Here is a 25,373-nt window from a genome sequence, read left to right as displayed (position 1 = left end):
TAGATTAGACCGTTGGTTTTCCCGTTTGAATGGTTTTACACTAGTAATTTTGGGGCCCTTTATAGCTTGTTGTTCGGTGTGAGCTAAGGCTCCGTGTTGAAGGCCGTACTTTAACCTATAATGGTTTACTTTTTAAATTGTTATTTGTATGGAGAGTTGTCTCATTGGCACTCACACCACATCTTCCTATATCTATGTACCCAAATAGGAATAATTCCACATGTTATTGGATAGAGCTCAATAGAGGTGCGGTCCATTTCATATATTGCTAACAATTACATCTGAATGTTGAAGAAAAAAATGGAAAAAGGAATCTTAAATAGAATAAATTGCTTCGCTGAGCGTAACTGGATATGACCCCAGAGGTCCAACCCTGAACAGTTGGGGTAAAAATGGACACAATATTAGCACTTGAAACAGGTCTGAATTTGGATTGTAATTAAATATTTGACACATAATAGGATTCTGACACAGAATAAGTGTAGTCAAAGAACTTAGAATTTGATATATGATTTGAATTTATATTCCTTCTTATGCTTTTGTGAAATTCACTATGCTGTTGAGAATTGATTCCCCTTCCCCTTTATACGGTACCTTTTTATTGCACAAAAAATTTATATATTTGAAGAAATTTTCTTTTAAATTTCTGAAATCTGAAAAAAATGTCTCCCTCCCACAATTTTATATTTACCCCCACCCCCACCTTTCCCTTTTCCCCCAAAAAAATCTTTTCCTCAAGATATTGTCAAATTTCTAATCATGCTAATGGGGTTAACAACTATAATAACCCATTTAAATACATTGCACTTTAAATGTGATTGGATTACCTCCCTTCCACTGCTTTAAAATTGTCTCAATTGTCTGTAAACTCTTGTTTTACCCTCTTTTTTGCCCCCAATTCCTAATTGGTTAGAGACAAAACCCCAAAGCTCAATCCTTACCATCCCTTTGTGGTATGGAAACTTGTGATATAATTTAAGAGACATGATCGGAGAGATTCATACACTTAAACATGTCACAATTAAACAGTACACAAGTTTATTGTCTGGAAACTACTAAAATGCTTATTTGGGCCCTTAATTCCTAAATTGTTGGGACCGTAACCCCAAAAATCAATCCCTACCTTTGATTTGTGGTTATAAACCTTGTGTATAAATTTCATGGATTTCTATTTATTTATATTAAAGTTATTGTCCAGAAACCATCTGACATCTGTCAACATTGACGATGTGATACCATTTTACGACCACAAATATTTTTTACTGTCATATTAAATTGAATAGTATGGCCTTCAACAATGAGCAAAACTCTTATTGCATATTCAGATACAAAAGGCTTCGAATGATGTCAGGGATGATTCAAGGTGTTTTCAAATGGGTCCCTTGAACATCAAATTGGGAATTTTTATTCTAATTGGGAATTTTTTAAGAATAAAATCTAAGACGAAATAACATTATTTTCCTGAAAAACGGAAAATGTATATATTATTAAGTTTAACCTGTCATGCCGGTACACTGATGTTCATGTAAGTTGTAACATTTTGAATAATTCTGGATGGGCTACTGTTATTACATGAATATCATTGAACATGATGCACTAGTCTATCATCTTAGCTATAGTTACCTAGACCTATTATAAAAACATATATTTCAGCTAATATAAACCACTGAAAAAAATCATTCATCGGGTATTTTTTCAACAGCAGGTCATCTCTATAAATTTACCTGAATTCAAATGGATTCCAAATTGAACTGGTCAATTGTCGAATTCAGAAAAGCAATTACAAAGGTTCATATACCAGATTGATAAGATATTTAAAGCATTGAACCAGAGTTCTTTAAAATTATTTGGATCATCTTCAAAACTTTTGAAATAGTTCAATAATGATGACATCGTATTTCATGAATGGTCTATCATCAACATTCTTTTAAAAAAACGCTCAAACTTTTGTCTTTTGAGGAAATAATTTCTTTTACAAAACAAGTTTTCATTATATTATATAACCGGCTCTGCTTGGCGATCTGCTTTTACGAGATCGGCGTCCATTAAACCTTATCCATCAATGTTATATCAAAATTTGAATTTGCTCTCTGCCGAAGTCTGCTTTGACACCCATTTTTATCAACCTGCTGGGCGATCTGCTTTTACAAGATCCAATACTCCCATAACATATTAATTAATTGTATTCGGCTGCTAAAATTGTTTCCCACATCATGCACATGTTGACTTAATTAAATCGTTGTTACTAAGATGCGATCGTAAACAGCATTCTTATCCGGATTTTAAAACGTTTTGACAACAAACTATGAAAAAATATAGTTGCCTTAATCGGTGACAGAAACTTTTCCGAATTGGGAATTCATTTTCATGTACATTTTTTGGGGCCGCTGGCCAATTTAAGGGCCGCTTAGCGGCCCTAAATTTTATAGTGGAATCATCCCTGGATGTAAATGTAAAACAATTCAAACGACAAAACTAACGGCCTGATTTATGTACAATACAATGAACGTCCAAAAATATGGGAATGAGAGAAGAGGGAACTTATAAGGAAGTTATGAGATATGGCAGTAATTTTCAGCCGAAATGTGCTTGTCAGATTAGTGATAAATTATAAAAAAAGGAGATGTTGTACATTGTAGGATTGTCAATGAGACCAATCGCCACAAGAGACCAAATGTCACAGAAATTAACAATCATAAGTCACTGTACGACCTTCAACAATTAAGCAATGCTATAAAGGGCCTTAAAAAACAATATCATGACTGTTGAAATGGAAAATTTTGATCATATCGCGCAGAATTTTAGTATAAGGTTAGGCAGATCCTGCTTACGACTCTTGTCATGTTAACTAGTGTGTTTTGTTTGTTATGCATCAATTTTTCATTTATCAAGGGTTGATTGTATTTAAGCACTGAATCTTTTGCACTGAGTGAATAAATTAGCCAGTTACTGATAGAATTATATACAGATATATATATTCTCTGATTTATGATTAGTCAAATTGAATGTTAGTCTAATACTAATTGTCTTATAAATGTTATCTTAACAGACAAGAAATTGAGGATGAATACCATTTCTTCTCAATCTGTCCATACTATACATCATTGAGGGATACCTGTATATATACAAAGTATTAATAAAAATCTTAATTTCAATTTTATTAAATTGCAGTCCACTATAACCATGATAACACTGAAGAATTTGACTGCACTTTTAAATAGCAGTCTACCAGTCATTATAAAAATCACCATAAAGTATATTAATGATTGTTTTTTTATTGAGAACATCTGTATAACTTGTACCTGTATTTCTTTTAATGTGCAACCTAATTTTTGTTTGTGTTCTTTTTTCAATTGTTCATGAACATTAATAACATGAATAATGTGTTAACTGTTGATATTTATAGTCTTTTTTTTCTTCGCTGTGAATACCACTGTCACTCAAATATAATTAGGCCACCTTTAAAAGAATGTCTGTTTCCCCTCCCCCGGGTCTACCCTTTGTAAACAGACCAGGAAGGCAGGTTCTTTTTTTTTTTTTTTTTTTTTTTAACTGGATGTGATTGTCATAGCATGGTCACATGAATGGTTTGACTTGTCCAGTCCAGGCCACTTATCAGTTGATTGTGCTCAATTTGAGTGTATTTATTTAGATTATCAATCCTTCTGCTTTCAAGCACTTTCCAAAAATGGAAACAAATTATTTTCAGGAAAAAAATAATTTCGATTTTTTTGAGGAAAATAATTTTTTGACCCGGGGGCTTATTTTTGACACGGGTGGGGGGAAGGGAAACAAACATATTTTTAATTTTGGCCTTATAATCAATTTAACTATTGTCAGTTTATTGTCAGTTTATTGTCTTAATTTTGTTAGTCCAAATAATTATGACGTCTTGAAAGGCTATTATAATTTTCGAAGTAAGGCGTCAAAGAAAAAAAAATTATAATAGCCTTTCAAGACGTCATAATTATTTGGACTATAATTTTGTATGCCATAACCATTTAGTGTAAATGCAGGGGTTAAAAAATCCACTAGCCCGACGCCCTGGACTAGATCACTTACGCCTCGGGCAATTAAAATGTATAATCCGATATGCCCGACGGACTAGTAACAAAAAATTCTTGACGTTTCCAAAATGGAAAGTGAAAAATCCCTTCATCACTATTCTATGTTAGCCATTTCGATTCAATTAAGTCATCCGGGATTCCAAGAATTTGAACTGTTTTGTACAGGTCCTGCTGTACATATTTTAAAAATAGAACAAATAACTCTGGCATGTCTGTGTGGCCTGGTATCATGTGTTGATTGCAATTCTCGTACTTTAAATATCGATTTCTCATACCATGGCTTGGGGTATTGTACATTGCTAATCGTGCCGAGATTTCCAATTAACGGTATTTGGGGGTATGATGTATTGATTGGTATTGACCTGTCTTGTTGCACAGCTCTTGAGCACGAAACCATGCAACAAAATATTTCTTAATATTTTAGTACGGGAACCCCGGGAACTTCGTCAGTATCAACGAAAAACGGTAGATGAAGGGAGTAACGAGGCTGAAAATTCATCCCCCAAAAATGCTAAATACGACAGGAAACGCCGCGGAAAAAAAAATAATAGTGTCCAGGACAGCAGGGCTGTCAAGTCTTTAGCGCGAGACTCGCACATGTTCATGCTTATTTGGCGGCATTTTCCTTCGATCTATTGTTTTTTCTCTTTAATCTTTACAATTTAGCAAAAAAATCAAGCATTCACTTCCTGAAAAGTTGGCACACAATGATTCCCCTGGCAAGGTTGGTTGTTGCTGATGAAAAAAAACAGACAATGCTCTGTGAATATTGCCGTTAGTTGCCCCAAGCACGCCAATAAAAAGTCTGATTTGAATGTGGGAACAACTAAGTTAGGTTAAGCACCAAAAGAATAAATAACAGATCAACAAAAATGATCAAATACAGTGTATAATGTCTCCTTCAAAACGAAGGACACCCACTTTGTATTATGCAGCAAACTCTTGATTTTTAAGGCATACTAGGGCTAGCAGGTCAGTTTTGATGGACTAGCAGTTCTTCCAACAGGGCTAGTAAAGTCCTGCTGCCAATAAGTCCTGGGCTAGTTAGCTGTAACAACATTTTTTAACCCCTGAAATGTGTTTGTGCTAATAAATATTGTCTATTGTCTTAAATAGAAAACACTCAATACTTCAATATCATAAAAATTAACCTTATAAATGGAATCTTTCGTTATACTTTGAATTAAGGAATCAAACTCTGTAGTACCAACTGTAACAAATACAGTTTTAGACATTGCCAGCAAGCACCTGCTGTTCGTAAATCGGTTCCGGATTTGACTTTAATTTTAGTCCGATTTTTTTTAACTTTTTTTGGATTATATGCTGTTTTTACTTTTATTTTTTAATAAAATTTTAATTTTTCCGCTAAAATTTGTTGTTGATACTGATAAAACAACATTCCAAGACTATAATTCATCTTTATTTTTATTACCTTGACCTTAGTTTTTAACCAATCAGGTCACGGATAAAATTAAGCCCACTCCGATTACCGAAATGGATTTTACAAACAAAACAAATCAAACCTGAGTGTAAATTTACATATAAAGGTATATTCTACTTTAAGATAGAAACAAAATACAGTAAGCTTTATGACAAAAGATCATTTTACACAACCAACTAGTCCTTTTTACATTTAACAATTTCCTGACTTCGTTTTTCACAAACGAACTTATCGACCCTGCTTTTGTTTGTTTCTTTTCCTTTCAACGTCTGTCATATTGTCTTGAAAGGTGTGGAATGCAATGAGTTATCAAGAAACCTCGTCGTCTTTCATGTAAATGAGATTTAACATTTCGTACAATATCATGTTTGATGGGGGGATAGGAACTTTATCGGGTCTTATCTATTTAAAAGCTTTTAAGATGCGAAGGCCATAGTTTGCAACATCTATAGGATGTGCCTGCCAGGCCACCACACTGTGATAGCCTCTTTACTTTGTTATATTGTATTATACTTTTTAGAGACGTATCGTCCATAATTATAAAAATATAATAATGCAACATAGTTATGACATAGATATATTTTAGTATTTACATTATAAATAGGAAATAGTTGCCGTTAAAATGTCACATAACCAGATAACACAGACTCTTTATTTTATTTATATGTCCATATATACTATGGTGTATTTTTAACTATTTTACATGATTTATTATACACTACATGTATATGGACCATAATTTGGTATTCGGCCTTTGGTTTCTTTTTGTATCCTTTTTTATAAGTTCTAAAATTTTAACTTTTATTTTGTGGGTTGTGTTGGTGTTAGAATAGTATGAATGGAACAATTGAGTTTTTCGAGAAAAAATTAATACATTTTGATTCACCGTTTACGTGACAGGAAACCAAACAGGAAACCAATCTTTATTTTCTTTATTTTGCACAATATAATTCAAAAGGCATAAATAAACACCATTATTAGTGTTACTTGCTTCATGTTAATATTTAAAATCTATTTTCAATGTTATATTAAAGTTTTTTTTAAACGTGACAGGAAACCATAAGAAACCGAAAGCATTTTTTTAGTTTTATTTTATTGCAAAATCTGCTTAAAATAATCTGAACAGTATACTTTTTCTTAAAACCCATCTTAAATGTAACAGTATTATAAAACTAAATATGTGCTTGTTTTGAAAACAATTAGTACAATTTAAAGTACTTCCTTTCAAGTCATGCCTGGTAAAAGTTTACTTTTCCTTTGACAAGTTTATTGCGTTTCTGAAAAGTGTTTGCAGAACATGAATAAAAAAAAATAATTAAAAATTGTGACAAAGTTACCAACTTTGTACATTCCTAGTGTAACGGTATATTAACATGCATTTTCCAAGGACCCTTTACATCGTTATTGGGAAACGTAGTGTGTTTAAACGTCGGTCAAATTTGAAATCGATTTTGTCAAGTCATTGGGCATTTATTTTCACACAAAATCGTATGTAACATTATGCACATAGGAATAATAATAGACCCCCGGCGCAATCTCTTTGAAAATTGTATTTTCCTTTTTTAAACAAGTTGAAACAAGTCTACAGATTATGTTTAAAAAATAATTCATGGGGGCTTGAATATATCGTGATTTTACCACGGGTTGGCCCTTTATGACAAATATTTTACCCCTGAGCGATAGCGAGGGGTAAAATATCGGCATAAAGGGACAACCCGTGGTAAAATCTAGATATATTCAAGCCCCCATGAATTATTTCGATTCTGATAGGACACATACAGCAATTCTTTTGGATCGAAGCGCTCTAGGTGTAGGCAAATATTTGCCGTTCCCATAAATAAACGCACTAATAAACTAGCGTAAAAGAACGGAGCAAACTGCATTAGTGACATGCTTAAACTATTTAAAATAATGTATTTAGACAGTTTTGAATGAATTTGAATGATAATTTATTTATATGTCTTATATGATGTACAATAAAGGGCTTTTGCCACATTTTAGCATCATTTGTGTATGTTTCCTTGTGATGATTTTCGGATTCACAAGCGTGTATTTTCCCGTAAAATGCTTACATTCTAACGTCATTGTTCTATGACGTCGGGTATCTCATTCATAAAAAAGCATATGACGTGGGAGTACAATCGGAACAGCACTAGCAATATATTCATATTTTACCACGGGTGTGTACTCAAAGCTTTTGAAGGACGTCATGTTAGAATTGCTAACATCCCGTTGGAAACAAAAACAATGTTTAGAACTAGTATATCGTATGTCCGGCTGTAAGGGCGTGATCACATGTTAGTCACATGTTTCATGTATGACCGGAAATGATTAGAACTTAAGGACAAAAACAATTTTAATAAATAACTGGACTTCTGTTTCGTGTGAAATGTAACGCATAACGATAACGCCATTTTCTTACTTAATTATTACGAAGATCAAAACAAGAATGTAAATCATCTCTGATTTACCTGTTTGAACATCTCGCGAGAGTTCATATTTGCATATTGTTTTTAAGAATTCTATTACAACAAAGCAGATTACATCATCTAAAATTTGCGTTACGAAATCGGACACAAAAATCACGCCACTGTTCTTACATCTGCTACATAAATACTTATAGTTCTCGGCATTTTCTTCTCACTATTCTTATTGGTCGATGTTCTTTGTTATTTGAAAGCAAAAGTTACGAATTTGCCGGTGACGATTATCTATAAATCAGTCAGCGTTATGCTCTTCGGAAGCCAAAAGTAACGCGAGAAACGACACAAAAATACGGTTGTAAAATCTTTGAAATTCGTATATTTCAATTTTTTTTCTAGGGAAGAGTAGCATACACTTGTATGTTAATAAAAATAAAGGCATCTTTAGATGTAGTTACAACTTTTCTTACAGTAATTCAAATTTTATCACTTTTCTATAGTTATAGGAAACGGAGCCCAATAGCAAATTATGGTCCATATAAATAAGATATAGCTGAGAGGGTGATAGAGCAGATTGGAACCACGAAAAAACATTGTCGCCCACGTCGAAGCCATGGCTGACAATGCTTTTTTGAGGGGTACCAATCTGCTCTATCACCCTCTCAGCTATGTGTTATCATGGTTATTGAATTTATTATACTGAATGTCCTATCATCATGATCATTATTGTCTTTTAGTTTTGCAGATTTTAAAATTGTATTTTTAAAGTATTTTCTATGACATCTCGACACGTTACGGGTATTAGAAAAAACAACAAAAGTTAGGCAAGATGTTTTATTTTTTTTTATTTTGACAGTTAAATAATAAAATCTGAGCCAAAAGGTAAAACTAAAGCATTGTATTTAATTACTTGATGTACATTCAATTCAGTGTCCTTTAAATTGTTGATTTTTTATTGGTCTGGACGAAAGGGTAACAATAAAAAAAGTTGTCACCTGCTCAGCCATGTGATAGAGTAAAGTAACACCCTCGTATTAGCCAATCAAATTATGGCATTTCAACTTGAAGTATAATACATGTAATAATAATATGGTGTATATTTTACAGAATACAGTATTTGTGAATATATTCATGTTGTGATTTGTGATTGCTAGGAATGGAGTCCAGCCATCTGCCAGTCAGTCCAGACCTTGATGAACCTCCACCAACATGGACCAATGGGGCTGCATTTCAGATCAAAACAGAGGTACACACCAATCAAGTGCATAATAAAAATTGAGAATGGAAATGGAAAATATGTCAAAGAGACAACAATCGGACCAAAGAGCAGACAACAGGCTCAGGCCATCAATGTTTGAAATAACAAAAGTTACTGAAATAAAAAAAAAAAAATAGTTAAGAATACAACCTCAAATTAATTTATTGAAACTTATGGTTAACACCCAATTTTTGTTCAACACAATGTTTGATGACTTTTTTCACATGTTTAATTATTTTTTTAAATACATGTAGTGTATGTTAGTGTGTGGAATATCTCATCATGTTCTTATTTTACACAGGATGAGAATGACAGTATCATCATGGATGAAGATTCTAAGGGAGGTAACCCAATTATTACGGGAAACTTGGTGGAGGACATAGTAACAGCACAGGTTGAGGCTATAGCTGAACAAACTATAGGTTTGTACATTGTGTGCTTCATGTTCAACTTCAAGATATTTAAGAGAAAATATCTGTTAATATTTTTATACAACCGCAAAAAAATCATTTTGCGTTGGTTATGTATATTAGTATCACATGTCCGGCCTCATCATCAGGGTCGTCTTCAGCATTGCATTCATTAACATGACCTAATGACTAAGGCAAGTAGGCGGGTCGTGGACACATGAACATGGCCTCATCAGTTCAAAAAATGCATCAAGATCATTTACTGTCGTATAAACTTACACATGACTTAGGATATATCATTATCTTTGTATTAAAAGATTATAAATAATATAAATTTATTATGGTTTCCTTGGTATATTTTGTTATAGAGACTGACAGGGTTTCCCCTGGGTCAATAATTTTTTTTGCCACCTCTTTCGCAAAGCAATATATTTTTTGCTACTGTATTATTTTTTTCACCAAGTAACATAAATATATTTTTCGTTTAAAATTTACCTTTTTTAGCTCACCTGTCCCTAGCTCACCTGTCGCGAAGGGACAAGTGAGCTTATGCCATCACTTGGCGTCCGTCGTCTGTCGTCGTAAACTATTTCAAGAATCTTCTCCTCTGAAACTACTGGGCCAAATACTTTCAAACTTTAATTGAATGTTCCTTAGGGTATCTAATTTATAAATTGTATCCGAAGTTTTGATCTATCAACAAACATGGTCGCCATTGCTAAAAATAGAACATAGGGGTCAAATGCAGTTTTTGGCTTATAACTCAAAAACCAAAGCATTTAGAGCAAATCTGACAGGGTAATATTGTTTATCAGGTCAAGATCTATCTGCCCTGAAATTTTCAGATGAATCAGACAACCTGTTGTTGAGTTGCTGCCCCTGAATTGGTAATTTTAAGGAAATTTTGCTGTTTTTGGTTATCTTGGAATATTATTATAGATAGAGATAAACTGTAAACAGGAATAATGTTCAGCAAAGTAAGATTTACAAATAAGTCAACATGACGGAAATGGTCAGTTGACCCCTTTAGGAGTTATTGCCCTTTATAGTCAATTTTTAACCATTTTTCGTAAATCTTAGTAATCTTTTATAAAAATCTTCTCCTCTGAAACTACTGGGCCAAATACTTCCAAACTTTAACTGAATGTTCCTTAGGGTATCTAGTTTGTAAATTGTATCCGAAGTTATGATCTATCAACAAACATGGTCGCCATTGCTAAAAATAGAACATAGGGGTCAAATGCAGTTTTTGGCTTATAACTCAAAAACCAAAGAGAGACATAGCTCCTATGGCTAAAATAGAACATAGGAGAAAATGATTATTTTTTTTGGCTTTTGAAGAAAATAGGACGATCCAAAAAACATTTAAATAAATTGAAAAGCCAAAATAATCATTGATGAGAGATTTAACCAAAAGAATTAAGGTGAGCGATTCAGGCTCTTGAGAGCCTCTTGTTTCGACCCCCCACCCCCTTTCCCTTAAATAAGATGAGTTTGCCCCATTGTGTCTATGATTATTCTCTTAAACTTATTTTAGAGTCTACATTTTAATGAATAAACACTAAACATTTACTTTAAAACAACAGAAACGTTTTTAACTTAAAAGGGAAAAATATTCATTGTATTTTAAACAACTTTTCTAAATGAGGGGACCACTATACTTTTAATAAATGAAAAAGTCCAGGAATATAACAAAATTAATGGACATGTTTTGATCATATAATACCAGTATCACTGTGTATCATCGCCACCGGAAATTGGGTACTAACGAAGCGGAGAGAAATAGAAAAAAAAGTAAACAAGTTAAGAATTCATCCAATTTAAAGCATTTCTACTCATTTGATGAGGATGCCGCTTAAGAATTGATTTTCTGATATATAATTCTTTAAATTATTAAGCCGATAAGTACAAAATTAATACAAGATTTTGTGTAATACTCCAAAACTTGCCACTTCGTACCGGAAAATTTCGAGGTCGATCGTCCTCTGTCGCCCCATTCTGAAGATATTGAACTGTTTTTCATTATTTTTCCAAACACGTTTTTAGATTATTATAGTGTGGCATCATATTTACTGAAATTTGTTGTCAAAAAGATGTATTTTAAAGAATATAGACCATAAGAAATAAAGTCTAGTGTACGGCAACTTGCTCGTGTTGACAAATTTACTGTATGGCAACTTGTTTTCAACTGTATGGCAACTTGCTAATTATAGAATAGTTATTTACCGTCCTTTCAAAGAAAATGAAGTATTAAGTTCAAATATTTAAGGGGGGTGGGGTACCCTTTTATGTTCAACTGTTTTTGTCCTTTTCAAGGTTTTAATTTGTTTTAAATTGTTATTTCACTGATAAAATTTAAAAACTGTTAACTGTTTTTAATCCACTGTTTGTAATCTGTTTTGTTAAAATTTGCAATGTTGTTAACTGTTTATTTGTTAACTGTTATTTACAAGAATCACATTAAAATTTGCTGTCCATCTCTGTTGCTTTCACAAAGGAGTGACAAACAGCATATATGTAACTGTACATATCTTTAAAAAATATTTGAGTATAGTAAATCCTTGATAAAATTGAGAATGGAAATGAGGAAAATGTCAGATAAACAGAAGCCCGACCAAATATATAGAAGAAACAACCCAACGCAACGAGAAAATTATGCACTAGGGTGTGGTGTTAATTCACAGATAGGACAAAAAACTTAGAATTAACACTCATAATTTTTAAACACCCTCTTTCCCTTCCTTCCTAATAAATAAGGCTTACTATTTGAGTTATGCATGTGTATATTTATGGAAAGAGAATCGTCCATAAATTTGATTTCCAATAGTAATAATGGTGAAATATAATCTTTTTTTTTGTGTAACCATGGCAACAACCAGCATTTATTTGATACCAAATATTGCAAAATAGGGGGTTGAACATGTCACAAAGATCTCAAAAATTTGGTCCGAAGGAAAATTTCAATCAATAAGAGTGATACCTTTCCTGAAACCATAGACATATATCTATCAAAAGGTAAAAAAGAAAAATCATACCCATTTCTGCTGTTTTTTCCATAAAATTGAATTGAAAAGATCGAGCGTCAAATCTTTGTTGAAAAACAATACAAAATTTCTAAATCTATGGCGGTACGGATAGGAACGTATGGACGTTCAAACTGAAAAATGGCTTATAAAACATGCTAAAAACAATCTAAATGTTCATATAAACCCACTAGGAAGGATATAGTATTATCCAAATATCCAAAATCAATTCAATTGTACAAAATCTTTCATATTTAGAAAATTCACCATGGCTATAATGCGAAACTAAACTTGTACTTGTGTATTGATATACCTGAAGCTGTCTCCTAAGTGAGCAATCATTTAACTACAAAAAGGGGGTAGAAGTTCAATGTTTGTTCTTGAAACATATAAATGAACCAAAATTTAAAAAATGAAATAAATACAAGACTATATACAACTGTAGCAAAGGTTACGGACATGCAGGTGCAACAAATGCGGCAGTGTTAAACATGTTTAGGGATATCTCATGCCCCTCTTTATACGTCTAACCAATGTAGTTATATCTGGCTTCTATTTGTAATGTATCCAAAACGTTAAAAGGAAAGGCCACTTCTTATCCAGCTGAAACCCTGGTCAGTCCTATGATGAAAATAATTGAGATGTATATGAAATGTTTGATAAGTTATATTGACCCAGAGTACCTGGACGGAATTGTGAAAAATAAAGTACCTTTTCAATTTGCAATTCGTAAAATAACTGAACAGTGTGGCCTGGTAGAAGAGGCCGAAAAATGAGGACTTGGTTCTCAAATTGATGTCAAATTGCTAGTCTAAGACTTCAGAAATGTAAAGATGGAGATTTTTATTTCAGCTCACAGTTCTTAATAAGGACTTGGAGATGTAATTCCTTTTAATAAAATCATGTAAGCAATGAGTCGTATGAAAAACCCTGACTGAGATGTAACCATAATTTATAAGAGCCCCGCCCTATAGTATTCACTCATTCTGTGTGTTTTACTTTCCTACGTCATGACGATAACCCAAGTTGCTACGACTGATTGACATAAAACATTTACTCAACAATATACATAACCAGAAGAAGCCTCCCTTTTGCTTTTTGAAGCATTTTCGATTATTCATGACATAGTCCTTTTTCTTGGAGTCAATCACTCCGTCTGTTTTTCCATCCGTTCAATTGTCTGTCCATGTGTCAATAAAAAAATATGGTACTTGCGTGTGTCTTCTGAAAATTAGTCAGCTTTATATAAGATTCCTTATGGAGCTTGGCATTTCTGCGACTTTGTACAGTGGTTTTCAAACTTTTGTATACATTGAAAATATATGCACTTCCCCTTTTCATTGCTTTTGAGTTCGTTTGGAAAAAGTAAATTAAAGTTGCTGTTAACTCTTATCAGCATTTAAAATTTGTTGTTAACAGTTTTTGCCAAAATCGAGGTGTTGTTAACATGTTAACGGACCCCTCCCCCCCCCCCCCCCCACATCTAATTATGCATTAGATAAAATGCATTAGATAGAAATACCATTTGCTTCACAGCATTTAAGATGTATACAAATTATATATTTTCAAAAAGAAACAGACAAGAAAATTAATTCGAAATGCAATTCACGATTTTTTTCTCCTTACTTTCGATGAAAACAAAGTATTTTCTTAATTTTGTCTGTCCGAATTTTCGATCCTGTGGTTCGGTGATTTTCGTTGCTTCATCTCTATCTTATTTTTTGTTTTCATAAATTGTTTCAGTGTTACACTGTATATAAGTAAGGCCGTTAGTTTTCTTGTTGAGTCCTTCCACATTTTTCTGTCAGTGCTTTTTATAGCCGACTACAAGCTGAGACTACAAGCTGAGACTACTATAACTGTTATAGTAGTCTCAGCTATATAAGGTACGAATTTTCGTAGGAGTTTTCGTTGTTGAAGGCCGTACGATAGCATATACTTTATTTTATCCTGATGGATAGTTATCTTATTTACTATCATACCACATCTCCACTGTTTTTTTAAAGCTAGCACCAACAAACGATGAATGGACGGTTTATTTTATTGAATTTACACTAAAACAAAAAGACAACAGTCGCTAGTAGTATAACGATATATAAATGTATTTAGGATAATATGGTTGAAAAAACCTTTTTGTACAAAATCGAAAAGCGGTACGCAACAGAGGCCTTCTGAACTGAATTAACGGCATGTATTTAATAATATTTGATAAGTTAGACATTTTGTATATTTATAAGCCTGTAAAGCTTTGATATCAACAAAATATCGTCACTTGATTTTATCTAAACAGTGATTAATTTCCTCTTAAAAATATGATATATATTGCAAGACGCCGTACACACAAAAGTTGTTATTTTGCAATTCGCCGTACAACGTCCTGCAATTCGCCGTACAACAAACAAACAATGTTTTTGTCCATATTCTTTAAAAAACATGTTTTTGACAACAAATTTCAGTAAATATAATGCCACACTATAATAATCTAAAAATGTGTCTAGAAAAATAATGAAAAACAGTTCAATATCTTGAGAATGGAGCGACAGAGGACGATCGACCTCGAAATTTTCCGGTACTAAGTGGCAAGTTTTGGGGTATTACACAAAATCTTGAATTAATTTTGTTCTTATCGGCCTAATAATTTAAAGAATTATATATCAGAAAATCATTTCTTAAGCGGCACCCTCATCAAATGAGTGGAAATGCTTTAAATTGGATGAATTCTTAACTTGTTTACTTTTTTTTCTATTTCTCTCCGCTTCGTTAGTACCCAATTTCCGGTGGCGATGATACACAGTGAGTATAGTTGGTAGGGAAAGTTTCTTTGAAAGAAAAATGCTGATGTGCCCTTTTGTACTAAGAAGTGGTTTTTACAACAAAACAAAAGCTTTTATCACATGAAATTGATCCCTCATTTCATGTGTAGTCATTACATTGAAGGGTTACTCCCATTCGAGGAGTTGTTCCCAACCTTTTGGATATATTTTTTTCATAACAACATGTTTTTTTTTTCTTGACCATCGTAAATGAAAAAGTTGAGACGTACAACTATGATTGAAACACGTGTGTCACTCAAACGACTTTAAAGTAGTCTCTCTAGTTAATTACCTATATTTAAGTCAAAGGATAATTAAAGTTTTAAATCCGAGATTTTTCTTGCTTTTGAACATTTTCCGTCAGGCCAAAATAAAAAGATTGTATGTTTGCCCAAACGCGACCGACCCAAAATAAACCCGCCGACTCAAATTCTTTTTTTGACGTTTTTTGGAAGAAATTTTTTTTTTTCAGATTTATATTGGATCCGCTCCGTCATTGTACAAAACTTAATGTTTGTCGTCTTTGCGTTTGAAAGTAACTGTGAATAAGATTAAAAGAAAGTGTATAAGAGACACAGTTAATCGATATTCGATGTTCTCTGTTTTTATCTTCTGATTTAACGAACGTAAAGAAGTAAAACATGTGAAGTGGCACAGTTTTTTTTACGCTGTAGTTGTTTGTACTACCAAACCCTTAGCTATATGCTCAATGTTAATTTCATCGTGTTATCGAATATCTGATAAGAATATTCAGGTAGATTTGTTTAAAACCATGTGCCATCGAATATTTTCAATGTTATTCTGACAGGAAATGGATCCGGAAGTTGCGAATTTACAATCTTGCAAGAAGATTTTGTTTTTACTGAATAAAAAGGAATTATTTCTTGATAAATTGTTGTCTTTAATTATAATCTTCCTTTATCATGTAAATTAGATGCCCTTTTATTCAAATAGTTCAAATTTACAAGTCTCATTAGACAGTCAGTACGTTGCAGTTTGATCTACATATAAGGCACAAAATGTGCACCATAATTCAGTTACCTTGTTTTGTAACCCCCATTGACATAATGGTTACATTGGTTACATTGGTTACACTCATACAAACTATCATAAATCATCATATTCAGAAATTCTCGAATCCTGGTACATTTGTAACCTCCATTGACCTAATGGTTACATTGGTTACACTGGTTACACACATACAAACTATCATAAATCATCATATTCAGAAATTCTCGAATCCTGGTACATTTGTAACCTCCATTGACCTAATGGTTACATTGGTTACACTGGTTACACACATGCAAGAATCCCTTTTAGCCATCTTGTTACCATGGCAACCCCATTATTCATGGCTGTGAGGTTACATAAGTTATTTAGGTTACAATGATTTAGGGTTACAATGGTTACATGCATGGAGAATCAGGTTACAATGGTTACATGTTTAGGGAATCAGGTTACAATGGTTACATACATGGAGAATTTTGTTACAATGGTTACATGCATGGAGAAATAGGTTACAATGGTTACATGTATGGGAAAATCAGGTTACAATGGTTACATGCATGGAGAATCAGGTTACAATGGTTACATACATGGGGAATCGGGTTACAATGGTTACATACATGGAGAATTTGGTTGCAATGGTTACATGCATGGAGAAATAGGTTACAATGGTTACATGCATGAAGAAATAGGTTACAATGGTTACATGTATGGGAAAATCAGGTTACAATGGTTACATGCATGGAGAATCAGGTTACAATGGTTACATACATGGGGAATCTGGTTACAATGGTTACATGCATGGAGAAATAGGTTACAATGGTTACATGCATGGAGAAATAGGTTACAATGGTTACATGTATGGGAAAATCAGGTTACAATGGTTACATACATGGAGAATCAGGTTACAATGGTTACATACATGGGGAATAGGGTTATAATGGTTACATACATGGAGAATTTGGTTACAATGGTTACATGCATGGAGAATCAGGTTACAATGTTGACATGTATGGGAAAATCAGGTTGCAATGGTTACATGCATGGAGAATCATGTTACAATGGTTACATACATGGGAAAGTCGGGTTACAATGGTTACATGCATGGAGAATCAGGTTACAATGGTTACATACATGCCTGGGGAATCAGGTTACAATTGTTACATTCATTGGAAAGTCAGGTTACAATGTCGGTGGGTATAAAACTATGTCCACCATGATGGCCCTATGTGTCCATCATTATACTCCCTGTTGCTAATTAATACACAAGGTATTAATCAAAAACTAGTCAAGGATAAAGGGAAATCATGACTGCATTGAAGTGTTAAAATTACATAACCTACAGGTGAAGTGTCTCAGGTAAAATATGTGTTTGTCAAATTTAATTACTGTGATTATGACCAGAAAATTAAAAAAATAAAATGAAATAATACAACTAGATGAACCAGAGACATATAAAACACATATAGCCTTATAACATTTTTTTTAAATGTCTTGACTTTGTTTTGATGTTAATTTTTTTTTTTAACTGCTATCAATTTATGTTATTTTTTAAAAGTACTTTTTGACAACTGAAGATTAAATGAATGTCATCTTCATATATAATGCAAACTTTCACAATACCTGTCTTTTTCTATTGAAAAGGTGTTTCTAAAATCAATTTTCTAAATTCAAAATTGTTTATACTAAGAGAGACGGATCTGCATTTAACATTGTTTAACAAATGTTTTAAGATAATATCTTTAGGACTTATTTTAAATATAATTTAGGCAATTCATTATTTCTCTATTGAATAAATATATTCAACATATATTTATTACAGCAAAATTTGATAATATTTTGTATTGTCATATATCTGAGACTACTAGACAAGTATCTTTAAATAGTCTAAATCATTCAAGTCCCTCCAGTTATTACAATGTATTAACTTTATCTAAAATGTCTGGTTTTAAGTGAAATATTCTTGTCAAATGTATACAAGATTATATGAATGTAGGACAGAGAGTCACAGCTCAAAATTTCACGGACAAAAAAAATCACAGGACAAAAAGTCACAATTCAGTTTTGAGATTATTTTTCTTTGAATAAGAAAACACTTCAAAAAAAATTTTGTATTTGCCTTGAAGTTTAATATATGAAGCAACTTTGTAATTAAAATGTATTTAATAAATGTCATTAATAATTATCAAATAATTGTTTATATAAAAAAAAAATGCCAAAGTGACTTGGTACTTAAATTGGTTCATTTTGCCAATAAATATATCCTTTGCATGTTTAAAATTTAATACATTTTCATTATCAATGTGTATATATATGTATCATGCCAGTCCAGCAGTTTCAACAATATAATACACAGAGAAAAAAAAATGATTTTATTAATAGACCATAAAAATGTCACAATCTATAGACATGGTAGAAGTGTATTTATTTTTTCTGAAGACAAATTTTGGTTATTAACTGACAGATATTAGCCAAACTGACGATAACATACTGGATTTTCAATTGTTTTAAAAAGCAACAAAATTTTTCATTAACTAGTTTCTTTTCATAATGCAATTAAGATTCACTTTATTCTGAGAGCTAAGAAATTTTTTCAATATGATAAAAAAAAAATAATGAGCGATAACAAAAATTAATGAGCATTTTATATACAAATTTGATATTCAACCGCAATATCTATTAACTGTTTAAACTGTTTATTCAAAAAGCACTCGGACGCAGATTTTCTGGCACCGATTTCCTGCATAACAGGAGCTACAAAGAATGTAGGACAGAAAGTCACAGGACAAAAAGTAATAGACAAAAAGTCACGGACAATAAGTGACAGGACAAAAAGTCACAATTATTTTTTTCTGGCTATTTTCTTTGAATAAAAAACGCTTATTTCTATAATTTTTTTGACTATTGTATATAAACCAACATTGTAAACAAAATTTATCCAAAAAATATCAAAGATGATTAAATAATTGTTAAAAAAAAACAAAATGTGAAAGTGGCTTGACACTTTAATGGCTTCATTGTGCCAATAAATATATCCTTTGCATGATTTTTATTAAATAAATAATCATTTTTCAAGTATAATGACACATTTCCTAAACTTTAATATGAATATATGAATTAAAAAGTGAATACATCACTTACATATTCAAACAATTGGCAACAAATTATTTGTGACCTTTTGTCATGTGACCTCTTCGAAGAGTTCTATCTTTGTGACTTTATGTCCTGTGACATTTTGTTCTGTGACTTTCTGTCCGTTTACTGAGACAAATACACATAAATTTACAAATAACATAGATAGCGAAATGAGTAGAATACATAAAATGAAACAGTAAAAATATTTTTTTAACAAAACAAAATATATACTAAAATCTTATGACCAGATCGCAAAAAGTCTGTGCAATCTGTAAAGTTTAAATAACCATGTGATCAATATATTTAGATATGTGCATTAGGTTGGTTCTAGAACACCCAGACAAAGTCCTAGTAATATTCCTTATTATTCCCAAAACTCAAACTAATTACTTATATACAATCTTTGTTGATAGCTAGAAGTATCTTATTCATCAAATTTGTCTGAAATTTACTGAAATAATTTAACACAATTAAATCTTTAACAAAAATTGAGGAATACTTTATTTATTTAATTCATTTGTTATAATAGTTTAATATTGTTTTAGCTTTTTTATTATTTAGTTTATGCCTCATTTGTTGTTTTTATTTTGACTTGGGACATCGTAACTGTTACAACTATCCTAAGACCCCAAAATTCAAACATATCTTATCTTAGAAGACTTTCTTAAGACTAATTTTAAAAGATGTGTCCTAAGACCAATACATGTATACAGGTTGAAAAGATATAACGGGGGTATATGAAACCACAGCACAGGGAATCTGATGTTTTAGCGCCAAAGAAGTAGCCTTTTAAGCACCAGACATTTAACCCATTTTAGTGAAAATTAAAAATGTCAATGACCATTTTAGAGAAATATTTTAACCCATTCTAATAAATAATGTATGATCAATATAAAAAACTTGAATAGACTCAAGACAGCACTATAAAACATATCTTGTCCATTAAAATACAGCACTAATAGTCTAAAAGATTAATTCAAATGTTAAAAGTCTGTTCTACCCTGATATTTATATATCCTATGAGAAAGTACATAATGGGCTCTGCATGAATATACTCCCTGTACAATACTATTCATAGAATTGCATACGGAACTGTTCTTTCTCTTTATCTTGTCTAGAATGTGGTGCACATTCCTGTATACTTTGTAATTTTAAATATGTTGTTGTTTGAAATTTAATAATAGTATCAAGGAAAATGAAAATAGCTGGGTGACAACTATAAAATTGCTCATTATAATGGGCATGGAAAGACTCTGGACCATTAATTGGTTGCTTTGAATTACGCTGCCCAAAGCTTAAGTAGGAATATAGAATCTTCAGTTCTTCCCAGTTTCTTCTAAGAGATAATCTGCGAATTCAATACATCTCTTATTGTATTTCCATGATGAACATATAAACATTAAACCAGTATAAATTATTGTTCATGGTTATAGTGAGGCTAGTATTATTCAACCAGGGTCAGCTTTCACTAAAATGGACTATCAAAAAAATACAGAACAGAGTAATCACACGCTAAAATGGGCTCCAATGTAGGCGCTAAAATATTCCCTAGTAGTCTTTTTTTTCTCTCGCTAAAATGTCCTGTGCCCAAGTCTGTATTATGTGGTAATAAGCATTGTGTACAAGTTTCATAACATTTGGTTGAGGCAAACTACTGTTAGAGAACGGAAAAAACTTGGAATTAAATGCTAACAAATTTGAATTTTATGTTACTTAGGGGGATGCCTTATTTGTAACCCCAAGCCATTCAGTGAAGTCAATAACTACCATCATGACCATTAAATTTTCAATTGTTTATTGGATATGGTCAGTGTGTATTTATGTCTCTGATATGGTTGATTGAACATGATAATTTGCAATTTGCACAAAGTCATCAGTCATGTGTAATGTGCTGATTATAAAGTTATTTAATTACAAAGTCATAATATCTGTAAATACCAAACTTTTTATTTATGGTTTTATATGCTTATCTTTTCTTACATCATATAATAGAATGTAATAGAATAGAATAGTATAGAATATTTTTATTTCCGAAATTACAGGGCCCATAAAGGGCATAAAATCAGATACAATTGATTTACATAATTGGTAACAACAACAATAATAGTCAAATGTAAATATATATTAAGTATATATAAGTATTGGGCAGAAGCAGAACCAAAACCACATATATATTGTGAATAATTAAAAGAATGAAATTACATTATATGCATTCATTCTCAAATCGTTTACTAGTACTTGACTTATATTCAATATGTATACCTGATCCCCTTAATTCAAAACGGTCACAAATATAATTTTTCCATAAGAGTTAAATTTTCTGGCAACACTCCTTTTGCGCCAATTACTGTTTTTCAGGGGTATCATTTGCGCCTAATTTTTTTTCTTCAAATGTATCAATTGCGCCAGTTTTCGGAACTCATTTGCGCCAATTTACCTGAACACATATTGATCGTACATATTAAAGATTAATACATATTTAGTATCATTTTTGTCTGAGTGGAAATCTTGCACATATACATGAGACAGACCCACAAAAGTTAGAGCGTCAAATACTTCGAACAGCATGCAAAAGAAAAGGTACAGAAAATATATCCGAAAGACCAGCTAAGATCATATGTTCGGAGCTATTCCATCATGAAGAGGAACATCTACAGAAAAAATTACTTGAAGTCCATAAGACAGTCTATGTACAGAGAGAGAAGATAACTGTACCCTGCCCAACCAAAAAGTTCAGTAGAATTTCAAGAAATTTTAAGTGAGTTAGAGTGATCACAAATAAAGAAGAAGAGTTTGTTTTAGTAAATGATATTGAAAGTGGCATTGTTATTCTCGGTTGTGAAGCTAGCTTGAAGTTTCTTTGTATGCGGGGTAGAAGATGTGTTTGCTGATGGAACATTTAAGTGTTGTCCGAAGTATTTCCAGCAATTGTATACAATACATGGATTCAGGAATGGACATTTAATTTATATTCCACTTTTAGATTGCCTTTTGCCTTCCAAATCAGGAAACTGTAATAGAAAAATGTTTTCTTTGTTTAAGGAATGTTTTTCTTTAAATTGGCGCAATCGTATATTTTATTTTTGGCGCAAATGATACCATGTAATTTTTAAACAGGTGGCGCAAACGTAGCATTAGAGAAAAAAAGTTGTGGCGCAAAAGGACGCATTTTTGGCGCAAACGGATCTCTCCCAATTTTCTTGGGTAAGAGCCATAACAATTTATAAGATTTATTTAAATTTTTTAAATTATAACAATTGTGAGAAATGTATTTAAAAAAATCTTCCCTCTGAATATCAAAAAGAGGGCATTCTAACAAAAAATAAAGCTCATCTTCAACTTCACCAATTGAGCAATTTGAACAAAGACACTCAGATCTTTCTCAAATGTTTTCATATATGCACTCTGTGCTTCTAAAACACTGATTTATGGTAATTAGTTTTAAAACTTTGTTTCTAGTGCAACAAGACAAGTCCTTTGCTGTATTTGTAAGCACCAATTACTACCAAAACATTCTCAAGTCCCATCGATCATGTTTAACCAGCTATGTTAAAAAGTGTTGGATCCAGACATTTTCATAAGTGGGGCCCACTGACTGCCTAAGATGGGCCCACTCCAGTGATGCTTCAGTGATTCCCTATATCACCAATCATTTTTATCCCAGAAAAGTGGGGCCCTGGACCCCTGGCCCCTGAAAACCCCTCTAAATCTGCCTCTGAAGTCCCAGTTTCTTCTAAAATTTCCAAAATAGAATCCTGTGACTTTCTTTCCTGCATTCTTAAAGGAGATTGCATTCATAATGCTATAAATTAAAATTATTTAATGCGGTCTTCTTAACTTTCAGCTTACAGCTAACAATTCTACCATACAACAAATATACCCTAGTTGACCTATTGCTTATATTTAAAGAAAAACAGACCAAAACACAAAAACTTAACACTGAGCAATGAACTGTGAAAATAAGGTCAAGGTCAAATAAAACCTGCGCTACTGACATATAAATCATAAAATATTTCATACACCAAATCTAGTTAATCTATTGCATATAGCATGTATAGCATTAGAAAAAAATTACCAAAACTCAATTTAAAACTTTAACTTTGACCACTGAGCCATGAAAATGAGGTCAAGGTCAGATGACACCTGTCAGCTAGACATGTACACCATACAATCATTCTATACACCAAATAGTAGACCTAATACATACAGCATAAGTAATACAGACCAAAATACAACAACTTAACTATAACCACTGAACCATGAAAATGAGGTCAAGAACATTGGACATGTGACTGACGGAAACTTCCTAACATGAGGCATCTATATACCAAGTATGAGGCTTCCAGGTCTTCCACCTTCTAAAATATTAAGCTTTTAAGCACTTAGCTAACGCCGCCGCCGGATCACTATCCCTATAAAAATTAACAATTACAGAGAGGCTAAGACATTGATTATCTTATCAACCACTTCTTCAACAATCTGTTTATTCTTGTTGAATTTCACATGTGTATAACATATTTATAGTTTTGATATAAATTAAACAAATTTAAAATTTCATTATAATGTCTTTAAACCTTTCAATATAAAGGGTATGGTTTTATTTTAGGACTAACCTTTTTTTAGGGTTTATTTTAATACAAAGTTTTTTTTTTCAATAAATATGAGGGGGAGGACAGGGGTAAGGGAGACAGGGAGAAAGGGGGTAGGAGAAAGGAGAAAGGGGGTGGGAGAAAGGAGAAAGGGGGTAGGAGAAAGGAGAGGAAGGCTGGGAGAAAGGAGAAAAAGTTGGAGAAAGGAGAAAAAATAAAATTTCTCCTTTTAAATTTTTTTTCTAATATTTCAAGAAAAAATATCTCAAAAGGAGATGTTTTATTCTAATGAGAGAAAGGAGAACGGGGGTAGGAGAAAGGAGAAGAGGGGTGGGAGAAGGGAGAATGGTACCCCCCTGTCCTCCCCCTCAAATATGTACATGAATACAAGGACACACTCTAATTTTAATTCAATAATTTTGATATTAATTATATTTATTTTTCTAACCTATTTGCATGATTTGATTTACATTTGAACACGTCAATTGCATGTTGAAAAAATTTACAACTTTCCATTTGAAACAAATAATTATATAGATATATATGCCATGCAAATATGAAATGACAGAAACATATAATTCATATATTATATGTCTCTAGAATAGACATTATGTAAGATGTAAACATTTATAAATTAGGTATTAATCTGAGTTTGAATTATAAGTAATAAACAAGGTTAAGATTGTAAGTTATACACAGAGTTTAAATAATATGTAATAAACCAGAGACATATAAATACATGTCTCTGAATAAACAGAGTTTGGACTGTAGGTTATAAACAGAGTTTAAATTATAAGTAATAAACAAATTGATATATTTTAATGTTACATTGGGGAAGATGTTTATTAATTCATTAATTTTAAGGCAAGTTTAAAAATTGAATAGCATTATATAAAAAAGTTTGACTAAAATAATGAGTAGAAGATGTTGTTTCAGGTTTTTTTACTGTTCAAGATTAACAACCAGCATATTACTAATTTTTTTTGGATGATCATTGTCAACACAAAAAAAACACCGTCATAATCAATTAACATTTATCATGTTTATGAATTCAGATAAAACACTGAAATTCAAAAGAATGTTCCCAGGCTAAATGTGATTCCGTAATTGGTCTTGACATGAACATTAACAAAGTCCTTCTACTAAGGGAGTTTAACAACTTGACTAAGTTGGTCCTGAGACTACTGTGTTATACTTAGTCTCTGAGGT

At 32.1% G+C, this 25,373-nt stretch overlaps 2 protein-coding genes across 3 annotated transcripts in view; one reads left to right on the top strand and one right to left on the bottom strand.

The window, feature by feature from the left end:
- Positions 1–25,373, bottom strand: part of LOC139496461 (UDP-N-acetylglucosamine transferase subunit ALG13-like) — a 49,434-nt gene that overhangs the window by 9,982 nt on the left and 14,079 nt on the right. Inside the window, exon 1 of one of the 2 annotated variants that reach the window (XM_071285080.1) lies at positions 5,219–5,358. The exons of the other annotated variant lie outside the window; for it this stretch is intronic. Within the exon in view, the coding sequence (XP_071141181.1) occupies positions 5,219–5,302 (84 nt within the window). The 5' untranslated portion in view covers positions 5,303–5,358. Of the gene's footprint in view, positions 1–5,218; positions 5,359–25,373 lie in introns of those variants that run through there. 2 annotated transcript variants of the gene reach the window in all.
- Positions 5,540–25,373, top strand: part of LOC139496460 (uncharacterized) — a 48,976-nt gene continuing 29,142 nt past the window's right edge. Inside the window, exons 1-3 of the mRNA XM_071285079.1 lie at positions 5,540–5,614; positions 9,086–9,177; positions 9,491–9,611. Of these exons, the coding sequence (XP_071141180.1) occupies positions 9,088–9,177; positions 9,491–9,611 (211 nt within the window). The 5' untranslated portion in view covers positions 5,540–5,614; positions 9,086–9,087. The remainder of the gene's footprint in view (positions 5,615–9,085; positions 9,178–9,490; positions 9,612–25,373) is intronic.

Source organism: Mytilus edulis, chromosome 11, assembly GCF_963676685.1.
Source record: "Mytilus edulis chromosome 11, xbMytEdul2.2, whole genome shotgun sequence".
Classification (NCBI taxonomy): Eukaryota; Metazoa; Mollusca; class Bivalvia; order Mytilida; family Mytilidae; genus Mytilus; species Mytilus edulis.
The sequence above is the reverse complement of the archived record's forward strand: the minus strand, read 5'-3'. Positions and strand labels throughout refer to the sequence as shown.